The following is a 19,305-nucleotide window of genomic DNA, read 5'->3' as shown; positions in this document are numbered from 1 at the left end:
ACCTCACTTTAAAAAAAATATATAGTATTTCTGTTTTTTGCACCATTTTTAATCTATTCAATGTACGTATACTGTATAAAGTATACTGAATAAGATTTATTTCTTTTCTCCAAGATTATGTATTGCATTGAACTGCTGCTGCTAAGTTACCAAGTTTCATGTCACAAGCTGGTGATAATAAACCTGATTTTGATTCAGATTCTGAATCTGGCTTGAGTTTGAGTTCCAGGCAATTGCACCACCCCCAGTATCCCAACCTTCCCCCTCACTTCAGTTGCTGGAGGAAGTCACGGCAATCCTTGAGGACTGGCCATGCTGGGATGCAGGACAATTATGGTGAGGAGGGCGATTTAAAACACTTTAAATTTGGAATGCACGTTTTTACAAAGCTTGGTCTTTGATCACATTCACCCACGGTTGACGTGATCTGTACATGAGGACTGCCACTTACTGCTGATGTTCTTCATATCCCAGGACCAAAACTACACATGTACACTTACAAGCTTTTTCATTCCATTTTCCATCTAACTCCCGTCAACTATCATCTATTTCCCTCTTCCGTACTTATCTAATTAATTAAAGAAAGTCATCCAACTTTTCCACCTCAGCCACTTCACAAGGCGATGAGATTCATGCTCCACTGAAAGAAAGTTTCTCCTGAACTCCCTCTTGGCCTTATTGCCAATCATTAACAACTTCCCCCAAGTCCTCACCACTAAACTTCCCAGTACTGTCACAGACCACTACTACATTTCCCAAACAGCTTCCCTTTACTGCAGAAAACATCCCAGTCCTTACTCGTAGGATAGCTTCCTGGTTTCTGGCAAATTGTTAAGTTTTGGTGGTAACATTACTGTCATTGATAGTTCACTAACCACTGTGTGAGCCGAAGGTAAGACTGAGACTCTCAGTTTAACAGGCATGGAGATAAAATTGACATATTATGGGGTGAAGACTGAGGTGACAATGGATAATTACCTGCCTCCCACAGATAGATCGGATATGGCATAATAATAGGACCGGAGGACCTGGGGATCTTTGAAGAGATCGTCACCAAAGGTGTTCAGTCGGTTTAAGGATATTAGCAGATCAGTGGCTGTCACCCACTCCTGGAACAGAAAATACAACTGGTCAGAAAGTAATGCACAGCAAGGATTGAGGGAGGAGGGGGTAAGGTAGGGAGGGAAAGGTGGGTGATGAAGACCCTCTTTGACCCTAGATGAGTGGAACTGCACAGAGAAATATTTTGCTCACCAACATCCAGAGTTGTGGGTTTAATTGATCCAAGTGTTGGGACAGCACACTCTCTTTCATACTGCCTGTGGTTTCAGAAGTGCTCGGTGGGCTGGGATGTTGACTGAAGTGTGGAGGGTGAGCAAACTGTGGGCTACTATTGAACACTCCATGGTCCCATAGGGATGGGGAATGTAGGGTCCATTATCTGCACTTTGATTTACTGACATTAACATGACCTGCAAAAACGGTCAGGCAGACATTCTCCCACAGAGTCTTTCAGTACACTATATGTCTGTTACACAGCCAATGAAAACAAATCATTAAATGATTACAACAAATTTTTATTACATGGGGTCAAAAGAGCAGGGCACAACCTCACATCCTTCTTCAAGTTCACCGAAGGGACACCATATTACCTGTCTTCCACAATAGTATTCTATGCAGTTAATGGCCAGGATGGTACATTTATAAAATAAAATTAAGCTACTAAATGTGCTCTGGTTTGATTTGTATGTTTAAAAAAAATACTAAAAAAGGCAAGAATCATTCAACTCTGCATGTTGGTTCCCAAGCTGGCCTTAATGTTATTGCAAAGGATGACCAAGGGAAGGGGAGTTGTACTGAAGGAGGAGGTAAAAACTTGTGTGTTGAAACCAGAGTTGGTCACGTCACTGTATCAAAGCCAAACCCAGATTTGGACAATAAATATCCTCTGGCTAATTAAAAAAAAAACTGATAACAATAAAAGCAGAGCAGCTGTATCAGGAAGAAAGAGGGAAGTTTCCAAGTTCTTCAATCATATTTTGAGGATTTGCCACTAGCCTGAAGAGGTTGGAGGGAAGGAGAGTTGAATCCCAATGTCACAATGTAGTTCTCAGAAAACAGCATTTGTGTAACCAAAGCATACATTTTTAAGGTGCCTTCAACAGAGCAAGACGTCCCAAGACACTTCGGAACATCATCAAAGAAAACCTTTCAGAGTTGCAGAACGTTGGAATAGACGGCCAAAAGTTTGGTCAAAGAGAAAAGTTTTAAGGAGCATTCCAAACTTTTTAGAAAATATGAAGTTGTGCTGTTTTGAGGGACAATTTTGGAGCTTAGGACAGGAAATAAGTCACACCCACCTTGGAGCCTCCAACTTAGCAGTAGGGGGGCTTGTCCTGTTCAGATGGGGTCAGGCGTCCAGCCTTAGCTCTTTAAAATTCTGATTTATTCAGTACCTTGAATTGAAAGAGGGGTTGACGGCTTCTTAGAGGTCACCAGCAAAAAGCCAAAATGAAACAAGGCAAGTTAGCAAACTTCGTAAACTATTTCCATTCACCTTCAGAGAAACTAGCTTTAATTTTATTTTTTATTTTATTTAGAGATACAGCATGGTAACAGGCCCATTGGGTCCACGCCACCCAATTACACCTGTGTCACCAATTAACCTACTAACCCGAATGTCTTTGGGAGCACCACTTACGGGAAGAGAGTACAAATTCCTCACATTCAGCGATGGAACTGAACACGGGTCACTAGCGCATTCATAGCATTACACTCACTGCTACGCTACTGTGTGTTGGCACGTGGCCAAGTGGTTAAGGTGTTCGTCTAGTTATCTGAAGGTCACTAGTTCGAGCCTTGGCTGAGGCTGCGTGTGTGTCCTTGAGCAAGGCACTTAACCACACATTGCTCTGTGATGACACCGGTGCCAAGCTGTATGGGTCCTATTGCCCTTCCCTTGGACAACATGTGGAGAGGGGAGACTTGCAGCTTGGGCAACTGCCGGTCTTACATTTAAAAAAAACCTTGCCCAGGCTTGCGCCCTGGAAACTTTCCAAGGTGCAAATCTATGGTCTATCGAGACTAACGGAGGCCTACACACACTCTACTGTGCCGCCCACTTGAAAATATTTCATAATATAATAATAACTTGACCTGGGAGTCACTCCCACTGCATGCAAGTTATATACAGATGCGACTGTATCCTCTGAGGATCTGAGGATAGAGGGGGGTGGGGGGGGGCCTGGAGATGTAGTGCAGTTAGATGCAAATGTACAGGCATTTGACAACATGCTCCTTAAGAGGCGGGTGCATAAATGAAGAAGTCAAGACACTGGAGCATGTGTGACAGTGTTTAATGAAAACAGAAAATAAGAAGTTAGAATAAGTCGTCCTTTTCAGGCTGGAGGAATAAATATAATGAGTGGAATTCACAAGGGATCAGTTCTTGGCCTTCAACTGTTTACTATTTACCTTTATTATTCCTTGATAGTGTAGCTGTTGAGATGTTTTCGTTAGCTGGAGAGTCACAAAGAAGGAGCTATAACTGCGAGGGCAGTGATTTAAAGTTTATCAAAATTGCTTTTCTGAGAGGATAACACATCTCAGGAATCCTCTGCTTCTAAATCATTTGATATATTCTATTTAGAATGGAGATAGATAGATTTGTGAAAGATTGAGGAATTGGCATAGAGGAGGAATTGAGGCCAGATCGGCCATGATCAGAGTGAATGGCAGAGCAGGCTTCAGTGGTGTAGAGGCCTCCTCTGCCTATTTTCTTGTGATCTTGTGACTCAGAGGCTGAAAAGAGGAAGGGCATTTTCTTGGAGATGCAAGAGACCGTAGTTACTGGAACACAGAGCGAAGAACAAGGTGCCAGAGGATCTCAGCAGGACTGGCAGCACCTGTAAAGGGAAATGGACGATCAACGTTTCGGGTCGAGACTCATCATTAGACTGAAAGATTGGGGAATCGAAGGCTGTGGGGCAACGGAGTGAGGCGAAGAGATGGAGCAAGAGCCAGTAATCAGATGAAGTGCTGGTAAGCAGATTGAGGAGGGAAGAATGAAAATTGTGACTGAGGCTGGGAACAGCCCCCCTCAGAGGCTGAGGCAGGTGAAGACAACAAAGGAGAGCTGATGATGGCAGCTGAGAGGAAAGAAAGGTGAAACTTGCAACTAAATGTGGCACATTTTCTTTCCTCAGAAGTGTTTTTTCTTGCCAGCAACAAGAGTTCAATTCCACCGCTCTCTGTAAGGAGTTTTTATGTTCTTCCTGTCACGACATGGGTTTCCTCTGGGAGCTCTGGTTTCCTAAAGCATTCCAAAGACACACAGGTTAGTAGTTTAATAGATCATGGGGGTGTAATTGGGAGGCAGGGCTTGTGCACTATGCTGTAGTTCTAAATTTTAAAAAACATATTTTGGACTTATAATTGCAACTAAATGGAACAGAAATTAACCTTCTCCTAAATGTTAACCGACTATTTAGTGAAGAATAAGAATTGGAACAAGTGATTTGTGGAGAAGCTAATGAGAGAAAACGGAGAAAGCATTAAATAAATTAGAGTAAAAAACGCATCTTAGCAAGTAGGCTTTGCAAAGGAGTGTTGAAGTTGTAAAGCAGTCAGCAGCTTAAAGATCGATAAAAATTAAGAAACAAGTAGGATACAAAATCCAGGCAATTACTGAGTCCTGTTAAAGGTTCAGAAATCAAATATCATTCCTTTTATTTTACATGCTGATTATTGACTTCAGGAGGAGGAAACCAGAGGTCCGTGAGCCAGTCCTCATCGGGGGATCAGAGGAGAAGATCAGCAACTTTGAATTCCTCAGTGTTATCATTTCAGAGGATCTGTCCTGGGCCCAGAATGGAAGTGTGATTACAGAGAAAACACGGCAGTGCCTCTACTTCCTTAGAAGTTTGTGAAGATTTGGCAGGACATCTAAAATTTTGACAAACTGCTATAGATGTGTGGTGGAGAGTATATTGACTGGCTGCATCACAGCCTGGTATGGAAACACCAAAGCCCTTGAATGGAAAATCCTACAAAAAGTAATGGATACGGTCCAGTCCATCACGGGTAAAGCCCTCCTCAAACGCTGAGCATGTCTACATGGAGTGCTGTTCGGAAAAGATGATTAGGGATCCCCACCACCCAAGTCATCCTTCTTTTCGCAGCTGCCATTGGGAAGAAGCTACAGGAGCCTCAGGACTCACATCAGCAGGATTAGGAACAGTGATTACTCCTCAATCGTCAGGCTCCTGGACCAAACGGGATTACTTCACCCAGCATCATTTGCCCCTGTCATTGAACTGTTCCCACAACCCATGAACTTACTTTCAAGGCCTCTTCATCTTATGTCTTTGATATTTATTGTTTATTTATTATTATTAGTTTTCTTTCTTCTGTAGTTGCACAGTTTGTTGGCTTTTGCACACTGGTTGTCTGCCCTATTGGGTGTGGTCTTGCATTGATTCTATAATGGTTATTGGGTTTATTGAGAATGCCCACAAGAAAATGAATCTCGGTGTTGTAAATGGTGACATATATGCATTTAGATAATAAAACTACTTTGAACTTTGAGATGACCACACTTGGCCTTTTGAAGTTTGGTTGTAATTGAAGCTGTTAATTCTGTCTTCATGAACTTGAACTTAAAGTATCAAAATATGGTTATGTGGAACTGAAATTAAGCATTTCGTGCAAGAGGTTCTCAGGAGTGATTGGGCTTGTTTATTGGCACTATCCTCAATAGAAGTTTTATTTGCTGGTTTAGGCAGCTGCCAATGGTACGCCAATTAAATACAAGGGTGAGCAGAAGTCCACAGTCCTCGAAGAACCCCTGTCTAAGAGATTTATAGAGCTGGGGAATGTGACAGTGATAAGGAGAGGCTAGACCGTGGAGTGACATGAAAAGAAGCATAAAGGATATTTCAGAACTTAGCCAGTCTCGAAGCATTTTACAGTCACTGAAGTATTGTTATAATGTAGGAAACATAGTTGCCCACTTGTACGCCTGGGTATTACAAACATTACTATGATAATGACTGAACAATCTGCTTTGGTAATGTACAGACAGGAAAAGTTCTTGCATCCTCATGATACACTGGCTTAAAGTGTTTTACAACCACAGAAAAGGGACAGGTTGTGCCTTAGACTCAGAGTTAGCTGAAAGATGATATCTTCACCACACACTCAGGAATGGCACTGGAGTCTCAACTTGGATTATGTGCTGAAGTACGAAATGCACAACTCAGGCAGAAGGGCAGTGAGTAATGAACTGCAGTGTCCTTCATCTGTGAAGGGAGGTTGGCCAAGGTTGCCCAGGTTTGGACCTCTCTGCTTCCCACTCAGTAGGAAACTGGTTTGCCATTACCCTGAAGAGAAGATCACACTGGAGTGGAAATATTACGCACAGAACAGTCTGGGGGAGGCAGTTCCTTACGTCACAAACACGGAGGAAATGCCACATCTGGTAATCTTCTGCAATCTATACGAGCTTGTCATAAAGTGATTGCAGCAGCAGTTTTGGGACGAGCGTGCAGGTCAGTCCTGCCTGAGCATCCACTGTACAATGGTTTTACAAGTTCTGGAAGGGAGCCAGCGTTGTGATCTTTAGGGAGAGGAAGGTCAAGAGGGAGAGGGGAATCTGACCTTAATCACCGCCCATCTCTCCTGTCTGAAGTGCATCTTTGAAAGCAATCAGCATCTCATCTTGGACAAAGGGCTTTAATGTGGTGCCGTATCTCGAGGCAATCTCAAGAAAAATTCCCATGCGTCTGCAGGAAGAATTATCCCAAATCTCCCTCTAATTGGCAAACTTCAATCTGAGAGGCAGAGGAAATGAGAAGGCTTACAGTGTGCTTCACAGGATGCTTTTCAGATGCAGACTAGACTGCTTTATTAGAGGTGAAAGGGTCAGGCAGGGGAAATCAACCCAACTTTTCTCTCACACACATACAAAATATGTGTGTGTGTGTCTCCATGCACGTGTATAATTTAACTCATACAGTATCTATTTGCCAGTAATCTATTGAGAGAGCAGGGTTCACTCTTTGCATATCTATTTGCATATAAATTGTAATATCCAGGGAGAAGTATACATATTGTACTGTAGAGTACTTTCGTTCCGTTGGTATCAACAATAAGGAGTGGACGGTGATGCCAACACTGAGGTCTCAAAATAGCAGGCATCTCAATCCCCAGCATTATCGGTTCCTCATTACAGAGCGCACTCTGCAAAAACAGTAAAAGATTTCTCTCAAGGCCCAATAAGCACCGCGGACAATGAACTACTTTTACTGGAAGCACGGCAACCAATTTCCTTGTGCGAACTCCCACAAACACCGAGGTGATAAACGGCCAGGAATACACCGCCAGGGGCAGTGGTAGAGGCAGATATATTAGGAAGATTTAATGTTCTCTCAGATAGGCAGATGTTTGAATGGAAAATGGAGGGCCATGTCAGAGAGGAAGGACAGGTTAGATTGATCTTGTTGTTGTCCCTTTCTGAGCTGCCTGGCGTGTCAGGCAGCAGTCTTGCCACTTCTTTAGCATCTGGCTGTTTTTATGAGGCTAGCTTGATGCTAAAATGGACGGAAAGCATTCAAGGAGCCAGCCGGATTCGAAACCAGGACCACTCACCTGTGGATGCCACTACACCACTGGCCAAGATTGACTTTGAAGTATAAAATGTCTGCACAACATTGTGGGCCAAAGGGTGCATACAGTACTATGCTCTATGTTATAAATGGGATAAAATTCAAAAATCTGAGCTGCAAAGGGACTTGGGAGTCCTCATGCAGAATTCCCTAAAGGTTAACTTGCAGGCTGAATCACTGGTGAGGAAGGCAAATGAAATTTTAGCATTCACTTCAAAAGAACTAGACTATAAAAGCAAAGATTTAGTGTTATAAAGCACTGGTGAGGCCTCACTTGGAGTGAGCAGGTTTGGGCTGCTTATCTAAGAGAGGATGTGCTGATATTGCAGAGGGTTCAAAGGAGGTTCACAAAAGAGATTCCGGGAAAGAAAGGTTTATCATATGAGCAGCGTTTGATGGCTCTGGGCCTGTACTCACTGGAATTTAGAAGAATGGGGAATCTCATTGAAAGCTATCAAATGTTGAAAGGCCTAGGTAGAGGTGGAGAGGATGTTTCCTCTAGTGGGGGGAGTCTAGGACCAGAGGGCACAGATAGAGTGGATGTGGAGAGGATGTTTCCTCTAGTGGGGGAGTCTAGGACCAGAGGGCACAGATAGAGTGGATGTGGAGAGGATGTTTCCTCTAGTGGGGGGAGTCTAGGACCAGAGGGCACAGATAGAGTGGATGTGGAGAGGATGTTTCCTCTAGTGGGGGAGTCTAGGACCAGAGGACACAGATAGAGTGGATGTGGAGAGGATGTTTCCCATAGTGGGGGAGTCTAGGACCAGAGGGCACAGATAGAGTGGATGTGGAGAGGATGTTTCCTCTAGTGGGGGGAGTCTAGGACCAGAGGGCACAGATAGAGTGGATGTGGAGAGGATGTTTCCTCTAGTGGGGGGAGTCTAGGACCAGAGGGCACAGATAGAGTGGATGTGGAGAGGATGTTTCCTCTAGTGGGGGAGTCTAGGACCAGAGGGCACAGATAGAGTGGATGTGGAGAGGATGTTTCCTATAGTGGGGGAGTTTAGGACCAGAGGGCACAGATAGAGTGGATGTGGAGAGGATGTTCCCTATAGTGGGGGAGTCTAGGATCAGAGACACAGATAGGGTGGATGTGGAGAGGATGTTTCCTATAGTGGGGGAGTCTAGGACCAGAGAGCACAGATAGAGTGGATGTGGAGAGGATGTTCCCTATAGTGGGGGAGTCTAGGATCAGAGACACAGATAGGGTGGATGTGGAGAGGATGTTTCCTATAGTGGGGGAGTCTAGGACCAGAGGGCACAGATAGAGTGGATGTGGAGAGGATGTTTCCTATAGTGGGGGAGTCTAGGAGCAGAGGGCACAGATAGAGTGGATGTGGAGAGGATGTTTCCTATAGTGGGGGGAGTCTAGGACCAGAGGGCACAGATAGAGTGGATGTGGAGAGGATGTTTCCTCTAGTGGGGGAGTCTAGGACCAGAGGGCACAGATAGAGTGGATGTGGAGAGGATGTTTCCTATAGTGGGGGAGTTTAGGACCAGAGGGCACAGATAGAGTGGATGTGGAGAGGATGTTCCCTATAGTGGGGGAGTCTAGGATCAGAGACACAGATAGGGTGGATGTGGAGAGGATGTTTCCTATAGTGGGGGAGTCTAGGACCAGAGAGCACAGATAGAGTGGATGTGGAGAGGATGTTCCCTATAGTGGGGGAGTCTAGGATCAGAGACACAGATAGGGTGGATGTGGAGAGGATGTTTCCTATAGTGGGGGAGTCTAGGACCAGAGGGCACAGATAGAGTGGATGTGGAGAGGATGTTTCCTCTAGTGGGGGAGTCTAGGACCAGAGGGCACAGATAGAGTGGATGTGGAGAGGATGTTTCCTATGGTGGGGGAGTCTAGGACCAGAGGGCACAGATAGAGTGGATGTGGAGAGGATGTTTCCTCTAGTGGGGGAGTCTAGGACCAGAGGGCACAGATAGAGTGGATGTGGAGAGGATGTTTCCTATGGTGGGGGAGTCTAGGACCAGAGGGCACAGATAGAGTGGATGTGGAGAGGATGTTTCCTCTAGTGGGGGAGTCTAGGACCAGAGGACACAGATAGAGTGGATGTGGAGAGGATGTTTCCTCTAGTGGGGGAGTCTAGGACCAGAGGGCACAGATAGAGTGGATGTGGAGAGGATGTTTCCTATGGTGGGGGAGTCTAGGACCAGAGGGCACAGATAGAGTGGATGTGGAGAGGATGTTTCCTCTAGTGGGGGAGTCTAGGACCAGAGGGCACAGATAGAGTGGATGTGGAGAGGATGTTTCCTATAGTGGGGGAGTCTAGGAGCAGAGGGCACAGATAGAGTGGATGTGGAGAGGATGTTTCCTCTAGTGGGGGAGTCTAGGACCAGAGGGCACAACGTCTGTTTAGAATGGAGATCAAGAAGATTTCCTTCAGCCAGAGGGAGGCAAACCTGTGGAATTTGTTGCCACAGGCGGCTGTGGAGGCCAGATCATTGGGTATATTTAAGGCAGAAATTCTTGATAAATGAGGATACGAAAGGTTATAGGGAAAAGGTAGGGGAATGGGGTTAAGAGGGAAATGGATCAGCAATGACGGAATGACTGAGCAGACTTGATGGGCCAAGTGGCCTAATTCTGCTTCTATTCCTTCTGGTCTTATTTCTTCTCTGTTGTGGAAGGATAAATTTTGGCCAAGACATTGAGCAATGGTTTATAGCTCCTTTTAAAAGCACCATAATGAGATCTATTACAACGACCTGGTGGTTAGATATCTCATCCAAAGATCTGCAAAGTCTAGAGTGCAGTACTGCTGCAGGACTGACATCAGATCATCACCAAGCCTAGGCTATATGGCTTTGAATGGGACGCAAGCCAAAAATCATCTGACTCCGAGCTACCCACAGACATTTAAGCTGGCAAGAGAATTATAACCACGACATCCCTTGAGGCCAGGTGGGCCAAGGCTTTGATTACCTGCAGCGCAGGGCTGGTGTCAAAACTGTAAGCGCTGGGCCTCCCTTCCAAGGTGGAGAAGGCCACGTTCCCTCCAGTCAGCGGGGAGATGTCGCTGAACTCCTCCGTGCAGAATGGCACTCGCTCTTCATCCCCCGGACGGAGAAAGACCCCGGGAGAAGTGCTGTACGTTTGACGGCATGAAGCACTGTAAAACTGGTAGGGAGTCCAGGGGGAGTCCTCCCTCGTCCTCTTGTAAATGGCAAAGCTCTCCGGCCTGCTGGTGTGAAACTTCAGTCGGATGTAGGTGATCTCAAACGACTTTCCTAAAGGAACAACAAATTTTAAAAAAAACTTGTAGCTTTGCTTAGAGACATTTGTAAACTGCTCGGAAATGTTGGTGACACAGCTCCAGTGTATGTGTTACCAATTGTTACTTATGTCAGGCAATGCACCACCTAGATATTCCAACTACTTTTGTGTTGATGTGTCATAGTTCAGGGACAGTTATTACCTTTCAACCAACAGGCTCCTGAACCAGCGAGGATAACTTCACTCAGCTCACTACAACCCACGGACTCACTTTCAAGGACTCTATAACTGTTATTCTCAATATTTTTTACTATTAATATTATTTGGGGGTTTTTGCACAATTGATCTTCTCTTGTACAATGGTTGTGTGTCAATCCTTGTGTGTAGATTTTTATTCATTCTGTTGTGCTTCTTTACACCTACTGTTAATGCCCACAAGAAAATAGATATGGTGAAATATGTATACTTTCACAATAAATTTATTTTGAACCTTTAGCTTTGAAAGCAGACTCGGAAAGATTTAAAATGATGAATATTTAAATACTTATCCTCACGTCAAACGCTTCCATGGCCTTCCTCGTTCCCATCTTCTGTACAGGTTATCAGTTCCTGCGAACTGTTCATTATTGTAGAAGTTTGCAAGTCAGGAGTGAGTAGGCCTCATCATGGCGGTAGAAGAATGGGAATGGGAAGTTGAATTGAAACGATAGCCATCAGGAAATTCCGCCAACGAGCTGCAGCCCTGTAGCCATTGACAAATCTGTACCACCGTTGTCTTAGATGCTCATTTGTATGTCGGGCATCTATAACCTCAGGACAACCTGTAACCAACTGCAGCCCAACAAATGACCCAAGTATTTGCGCACCTCAAGTTCAGCCACTTGGGCATAATCAATTTTCAATGCTCATCCCTGACAGTCATGGCTTCAGAATGAAAGTGCCCTTAGCTTTAGAGTTACTATGAAATCTTTAACAGAGCTATAAACTCCTTATATGGGCTGATGTCATTTTTCACTGGAACAATTTTAGGTGAAGAGTCTAGTGCCTCTCTGCTGTGTTAAGGAGGCTATATAAATACAAGCAACACACGCAAAATGCTGGAGGAACTCAGCAGGCCAGGCAGCGTCTATGGAAAAGAGTACAGTCGACGTTTCAGGCTGAGACCCTTCATCAGGACTGGAGAAAATGAGAATCAGAGTTAGAAGGTGGGGGCAGGGGAGGAAGAAACACAAGGTGAAACCGGAAGGGGAGAGGGGTAAAATAAAGAGCTGGGAAGTTGATTGGTGAAAGAGATACAGGGCTGGAGAAGGGGGGATCCGATAGGAAAGGACAGAAGGCCATGGAAGAAAGAAAAGGGGGAGGAACAGCAGAGGGAGATGAGAGAGAGAGGAGAGAGGGAAAAGGAAGAATAACGCATGTTGTTGTGGGGGAGAGAAGAGACTCAGATGCTGGAGTCAGGGGCAAGAGACAAACTGTCAGGGATCAAACAGCATCTCTGTAGTCAAAAGGATGGTCAACATTTCAAGTCGAGTCTCTATATTGCATTGCGAATGTAGAGGGAATAGTCAGGAGATAGAAGATGGGCAATGGGTGGAACCACTCGGACGCTGGTCACCTCTGCTCTCCACTCTCAGTCCTGATGCTGACTCTGAACCTGAAATGGAGAACATCCCCTTGGCCTGCTGAGTTCACCCACAAGCTTTCCGCCACGTTGCTGCTGATTTATTTAAATCCGCTTTTCACAGAACTCTGTTCCAAATTGGACCATCCTGAACTAAGCAGCAGGCTCCTTAGAAGGGAACTGGGAGACCTGGCCATTGCTTCTACTCTACCCACACCCAAAAACATTTGCTTGTCTCACGACAGAACAGCTGTTGGTGGGATCTTCCCATCCATAAATCAGTTGCTTTATTTCCTCATGCGAATTGCTTCATTGGTCACACCTCTGGGATACACCGCCAAAGTGCATGCCTGTCCCTTCCTGTGGTCTCCAGATAGACGCCCAGAGGGAGAGAGGACCCTCTCCACTTTACGGGCTTTCTATGCCACTGGTCACCACTGACTCCACCTGCATCAAGTCATAATGACATATAATACAGAATTAGACCCTTTGCCCACTCAGAAGAAAAGAACACGATCACCGGGAGAACATCTGCACAAATTAGAACCAGAGGTGAGGAGTGAACGCAGGTCACTGGAATAGTAAGGCTCGACTATTAATGTACGTACAACATATCCCCAGTACCCAGCAAAAGCCTGGGTGCAAACTACCCAGCATAAGGCATCAACATCATTTCATTTGATTCTTGGTAATGAGCTTTCCATCAAGGTGCAGTAACACCTTATTCCAACAACTCAAAACCATTAACCAGAGAGCCTTGAAGCTTAAAGAAATAACTCAGTTGCCTCATCAATGATCTTTTTTGCTGTTAATTGTAAAGGGATCCAATAAGAAATATTCCCCAATAACATGCACAGCAGCAATCAAAGAGAACAACACCCAACACTCAAGATGAACAGGTTGTCAATAAACCACTGGCCAGACAGTCAGAGGGTCACCATCTAAATAGGAGACACTGTCAGACATTAACAGACGTCTTTCAACAGGCGAGTGCAAGTTTTATTTATTTCGTGCTGAAGACCGCAAAAGGCACAATCCCAGACAGAATTCTTTAAATGTTTCTGGCACACAGTCAGTGTTACCAAACCTCTCGCACATTTTGTCTTGTTTATTTGTAAATGAAAAATGTTACCGAGTGTTGGTGGGACTCGCTACTGTGTTCAGTCAAATGGAACATCCTGGAATCACAAAATCATCTGGTGATTACAACATGTAAGAAGGCCATTTGGGCCACAAGATCAGTGTTGATTCCCTACTAGATTAGTCCCCTAGTTCCACCCACTGGTCTTTTCTCCGTAGCCTTACAGTTCTTTCCATTCCTTCTTGAATGGCATGATCAAAGCTGCCAGGGCAGAAGGTGTATTCCAGATTCAATCCACATCTTCTGTAAAATTGTTTTCCCTCATATCACTGTCCAAACCCTTCATCATTTCATAAAATTCCATCAAATCTTCTCTACTCCAAAGAAAACAGTCACAGTCTCTAATTCAGGATTGTTTAATGTCTTTTCCAGTACACAAGTGTAAAGGAGAATGAAATAATTGTTACTCCAGATCCAATGCAGCACAAAAAGGAACACAATAAGATTAAGAACACAATAAAATATTTTTAAAAAAGAAACACAGTAAATTTCTATAAACAAGAGAAAATCTGCAGATGCTGGAAATCCAAGTAACACACACAAAATGCTGGAGGAACTCAGCAGGTCAGGCAGCATCTATGGAAAAGAGTACAGTCGACGTTTCGGACCGAGACCCTTCATCAGAAAAAAAGACGAGGAATCAGAGTAAGAAGGTGAGGGGAGGGGGGGAAGGTGAGAGGTGAAATCGGGAGGGGGTGCAGGGGTGAAGTAGAGATCTGGGAATTTGATTGGTGAAAGAGGTACAGGGCTGGAGAAGGGGCAATCTGATAGGAGATGACAAAAGCCCATGGACGAAAGGGAAGGGGGAGGAGCACCAGAAGGAGGTGATGGGCAGGCAAGGAGACAAGGAGAGAGAGGGAAGCAGAAATAGGGAATGGTGAAGGAGGGCATTACTGGAAGTTTGAGAAATCGATGTGCATGCCATCAGTTGGAGGCTACCCAGACAGAATAGGTGTTGCTCCTCCAACCCGAGTATGGCCTCATCACAACAGTTGAGGAGGCCATGGATGGACATGTCAGAACAAGAGTGGGAAGTCGAATTAAAATAGGTGGCCACTGGGAGACCCTGCTTTTCCTGGTGGATGGTGCATAGATGCTCGGCGGAGCTGTCTTCCAATGTGCGTTGGGTATCCCTGATATGCAGGAGGCCACACCGGGAGCACCGGATAGAGTAGAGGACCCCGAAAGACTCACAGATGAAGTGTCTGGAAGGACTGTTTGGGCTCTGAATAGTAGTGAGGGAGGAGGCTCTAGACTTCACCCCCCTCCCGGTTTCACCTACCACACTGTGGTTCTTCCTCCCCTCCTCCCCACTTTTCACTCTGACTTCTCATCTTTTTCTCCAGTCCTGATGAAGGGCCTCGGCCCAAAACGTCGACTGTACTCTTTTTCACAGATGCTGCCTGGCCTGCTGAGTTCCTCCAAGATTTTGTGTGTGTTACATAAATATACATAAGATAGCTTATATACATAGATTGATTTATGTCCATAAGGTGACACTAGGCACAGGGGAGTCTGTACTTAAGGTGACTGACAGGAAATGATAAAGTTGGGGGCGTGGAAGGGTGGGTTAGTGGGTGGAGGTGTTGATCAGCCTTACTGCTTGAGGAAAGTAACTGTTTTTGAGTCTGGTGGTTTTAGCATGGATGCTATGTAGCCTCCTCCCTGATGGAAATGGGACAGTCAGTGTGGTGAACTAGATATACCTGTCTGACTGCTCCTGTGGCTCCTCCCACAGACCCTGCTGACTGCTCCTGTGGCTCCTCCCACAGACCCCCGCTGACTGCTCCTGTGGCTCCTCCCACAGACCCCCGCTGACTGCTCCTGTGGCTCCTCCCACAGACCCCTGTATAAAGGCGACTGTGGGCTGCTGCTCTCCCTCATTTTCCCCAATATGTAGTGTTGTTTATTCTTCCAGTCAATAAAAGCCGATATCTCACTTCCTAAGTCTCAGCGTGAGTTATTGATGGTGCATCAGTCAGTCCACGAGCAATGTGGGTGGGATCCTTCATGATGTTATTGGCCCTTTTTCCACCATCTTATGATACTTAAATCACCTTTGTACAGAGTCTCCTAACAAAAGATATCACTAGACGTTTCTCTGTATCTGTCATAGGTGGGCGTTGGGAGTGAACCCAAATGCAAGACACAGACACTTAAGTACTAGGAACGGAACAAAGTTTGTAACGAATGCGAGAGGAGTCGGGAGCAAACGAAGCAGGACACGGACACAGGGCCTGGGCTAGGCAGGCAGGGACACAGGGCCTGGGCTGGGCAAGGCAAGGCAGGGACACAGGACCTGGGCTGGGCAAGGCAGGGACACAGGACCTGGGCTGGGCAAGGCTAGGCAGGGACACAGGACCTGGGCTGGGCAAGGCAGGGACACAGGACCTGGGCTGGGCAAGGCTAGGCAGGGACACAGGACCTGGGCTGGGCAAGGCTAGGCAGGGACACAGGGCCTGGGCTGGGCAAGGCTAGGCAGGGACACAGGGCCTGGGCTGGGCTAGGCAGGGACACAGGACCTGGGCTAGGCTAGGCAGTGACACAGGACCTGGGCTAGGCTAGGCTAGGCAGGGACACAGGGCCTGGGCTGGGCTAGGCTAGGCAGGGACACAGGACCTGGGCTGGGCTAGGCTAGGCGGGGACACAGGACCTGGGCTGGGCTAGGCTAGGCAGGGACACAGGGCCTGGGCTGGGCTAGGCTAGGCAGGGACACAGGGCCTGGGCTGGGCTAGGCAGGGTCACAGGGCCTGGGCTAGCCTAGGCAGGGACACAGGACCTGGGCTAGGCAAGGCAGGGACACAGGGCCTGGGCTGGGCTAGGCAAGGCAGGGACACAGGGCCTGGGCTGGGCTAGGCAGGGTCACAGGGCCTGGGCTAGCCTAGGCAGGGACACAGGACCTGGGCTAGGCAAGGCAGGGACACAGGACCTGGGCTGGGCTAGGCTAGGCAGGGACACAGGGCCTGGGCTGGGCTAGGCAGGGACACAGGGCCTGGGCTAGGCAGGCAGGGTCACAGGACCTGGGCTGGGCTAGGCTAGGCAGGGACACAGGACCTGGGCTAGGCTAGGCAGGGACACAGGACCTGGGCTGGGCTAGGCTAGGCAGAGACACAGGGCCTGGGCTGGGCTAGGCAGGGTCACAGGGCCTGGGCTAGCACTTGACTAGGAAAGCGGGACCAGGACAAGGAACTTGGAAACTAGGAGCCTGGGCTAGGACTCTGAGCCAGAGACTAGACAGAGACCCAGAACCTGTGTCTTGACTCGGGCTCAGACCCTGGATCTACCAGAGGACAAGACGTGGCTACAGGACTAGAAGTGGAACTCCTGCACAGGACGAGGCACATGGACAGGACGAGAACACAAAGCCTTGACTTGGACAGGACGAGATTCTTGGATGTGGCTCGGACTAGGTGAGGCGACTCCTGGGCTCGGAAAGGCTCTTGGACTAGGTTTGGCTCAGATCTTAGCCTCGGCTTGATTAAGCTCTTGGGTACAGAGCAAGGACTCTTCCTTGGAGTACAGGGCTGGGGTGATTGCTGAGGATACTTGCCAAGGATTCAGATGAGGTGGGGAGGATAACAGTCTAGCTATGAATCCTTGGTTTGCAGAGGTATTTATGTGCCAGCCCAAAACAAGAATCAGGTGCCTCAATTAAGGCACCCAATGGAACAAGGGAAAACAGGAAGACCCGGAATAAGGATCGATGAACCGGACCGTGAACCGGAATGCAGATTTCACAGACCAGACCATGACAGTATCAGCCTCCATCCACCATGGATCTACCTGTTCAATTGACCGGGATATACACTGCCACAATCTATCGTTATCCCCGTAACAGTTTATAATACTCATCTACAAATTGAGAAGTTGAGGCTTACAACCCCAAGTCATGGTCATTAACAAAGATTAATAAAATCTAGCAAATCCCCAGGGAATGCCACTGTTTATCTTCCTCCAATCCAAAATGCAACTGGTTGTCACAATCTTTTCTTGCCTGTTACTTAGCAAATTCTTCATTGAGTGTCTAGAGTGACTGCCAAGTGACTGCCTCTAGACAAGTCTAGAGTGTCAAGCAAACATTACATACATTATATCAATATCCCATTTGTGCTACGTGCTTCAGCTTTACTCTACGCCTGTAACATGGCACCTTATCAACAACTCTATTACCCTCGTTAATTCTGTCTGTTATCTCATCAATTCCACCAAATTAATTAAATATGTTTTGTCCTTTATAAATTCAAGCTATCTGGTCTTAATTAGAATCATTTTTCTACAAAACCCTGCTGACAGAAACTTCCATCCTTTCTCAGCCATCTCTTCCTTCACTATTACTTTTTCCCTGGTGAAGAATGATGCGAGGAATATACTTAGTACTTTTACAATTCCCTCAGCATCTATGCCAAGTTCTCAATTTTATCCTTAATAAGCCTGCTCCTCTATTTGCTGCTATTATTTATATGTCCATGGAAGACATTTGGATTCCCATTTACAGTAACAGTTAATCTTTTTGCACACCCCCCACCCCAGTCTCCAATGTTAAATTTAAACTCCACTGTTACTCATTTGTATTTACAACCTGACACTTGCCGTATACAACATTTCTTCTGCTTTTCTTTTATTATTCAGGGAGCTCTGGCCTTCATTGTTCTTTCTTTGTTCCTCATGGGAATGGATGTCAACGGTATCCAAGCCAGCTCTTGTTTTACTGTTAAAGCCTGTCAACTTTTCATCGCTGTACTGCAACAGATCCACCCTGCGGGCACTAACAGAAACATAGAAAACCTACAGCCCACACAGCTATGCTGAACATGTCCCTACCTTAGAACTACCTAGGCTTTACCCTTTGCCCTCTATTTTTCTAAGCTCCAAGAAGCCATCCAGGAGTCTCTCAAAAGACCCTATCGTTTTCATCTCCACCACTGCTGGTGGCAACCCATTCCACGCACTCACCACTCTCTGCATAAAAAACTTACCCCTGACATCTCCCCTGTACCTACTCCCAAGCACCTTAAACCTGTGCCCTCTTGTGACAGCCATTCCAGCCCTGGGAAAAAGCCTCTGACCATCCACATGATCAATGCCTCTCATTATCTTGTACACCTCTATCAGGTCACCTCTCATCCTCCGTCGCTCCAAGGAGAAAATGCCGAGTTCACTCAACCTATTCTCATAAGGCATGCTTCCCAGTCCAGGCAACATCCTTGTAAATCTCCTCTGCACCCTTTCTAAGGTTTCCATGTCCTTCCTACAGTGAGGCAACCAAAACTGAGCACAGTACTCTGTGGGGTCTGACCAGGGTCCTATAGAGCTGCAACATTACCCCTCTGCTCTTAAACTCAATCCCACAATTGATGAAGGCCAACACACCACAGAGTCAACCTGCATAGCAGCTTTGAGTGTCCTATAGACTCAGGACTTCAAGATCCCTCTGATCCTCCACACTGCCAAGAGTCTTACCATGAATACTATATTCTGCCGTCATATTTGACCTACCAAAATGAACCACGTCACACTTACCTAGGTTGAATTCCATCTGCCACTTCTCAGCCCAGTTTTGCATCCTTTCGATGTCCCACTGTAACCTCTGACAGCCCTCCACACTATCCACAATGCCTCCAACCTTTGTGTCATCAGCAAATTTACTAAC

General features: G+C 46.3%; 1 protein-coding gene across 1 annotated transcript in view; it reads right to left on the bottom strand.

Moving 5' to 3' along the window:
• LOC140731110 (laminin subunit gamma-3-like) overlaps window positions 1–19,305 on the bottom strand; it is a 130,551-nt gene that overhangs the window by 69,108 nt on the left and 42,138 nt on the right. Inside the window, exons 2-3 of the mRNA XM_073052404.1 lie at window positions 10,603–10,907; window positions 979–1,109 (exon numbers count right to left, since the gene is read on the bottom strand). Coding sequence (XP_072908505.1) covers window positions 979–1,109; window positions 10,603–10,907 — 436 coding nt within the window. The remainder of the gene's footprint in view (window positions 1–978; window positions 1,110–10,602; window positions 10,908–19,305) is intronic.

The sequence above is a fragment of the Hemitrygon akajei genome, chromosome 7 (genome assembly GCF_048418815.1).
Source record: "Hemitrygon akajei chromosome 7, sHemAka1.3, whole genome shotgun sequence".
NCBI classification, from domain to species: Eukaryota; Metazoa; Chordata; class Chondrichthyes; order Myliobatiformes; family Dasyatidae; genus Hemitrygon; species Hemitrygon akajei.
This window is presented reverse-complemented; position numbering and strand designations above follow the sequence as displayed.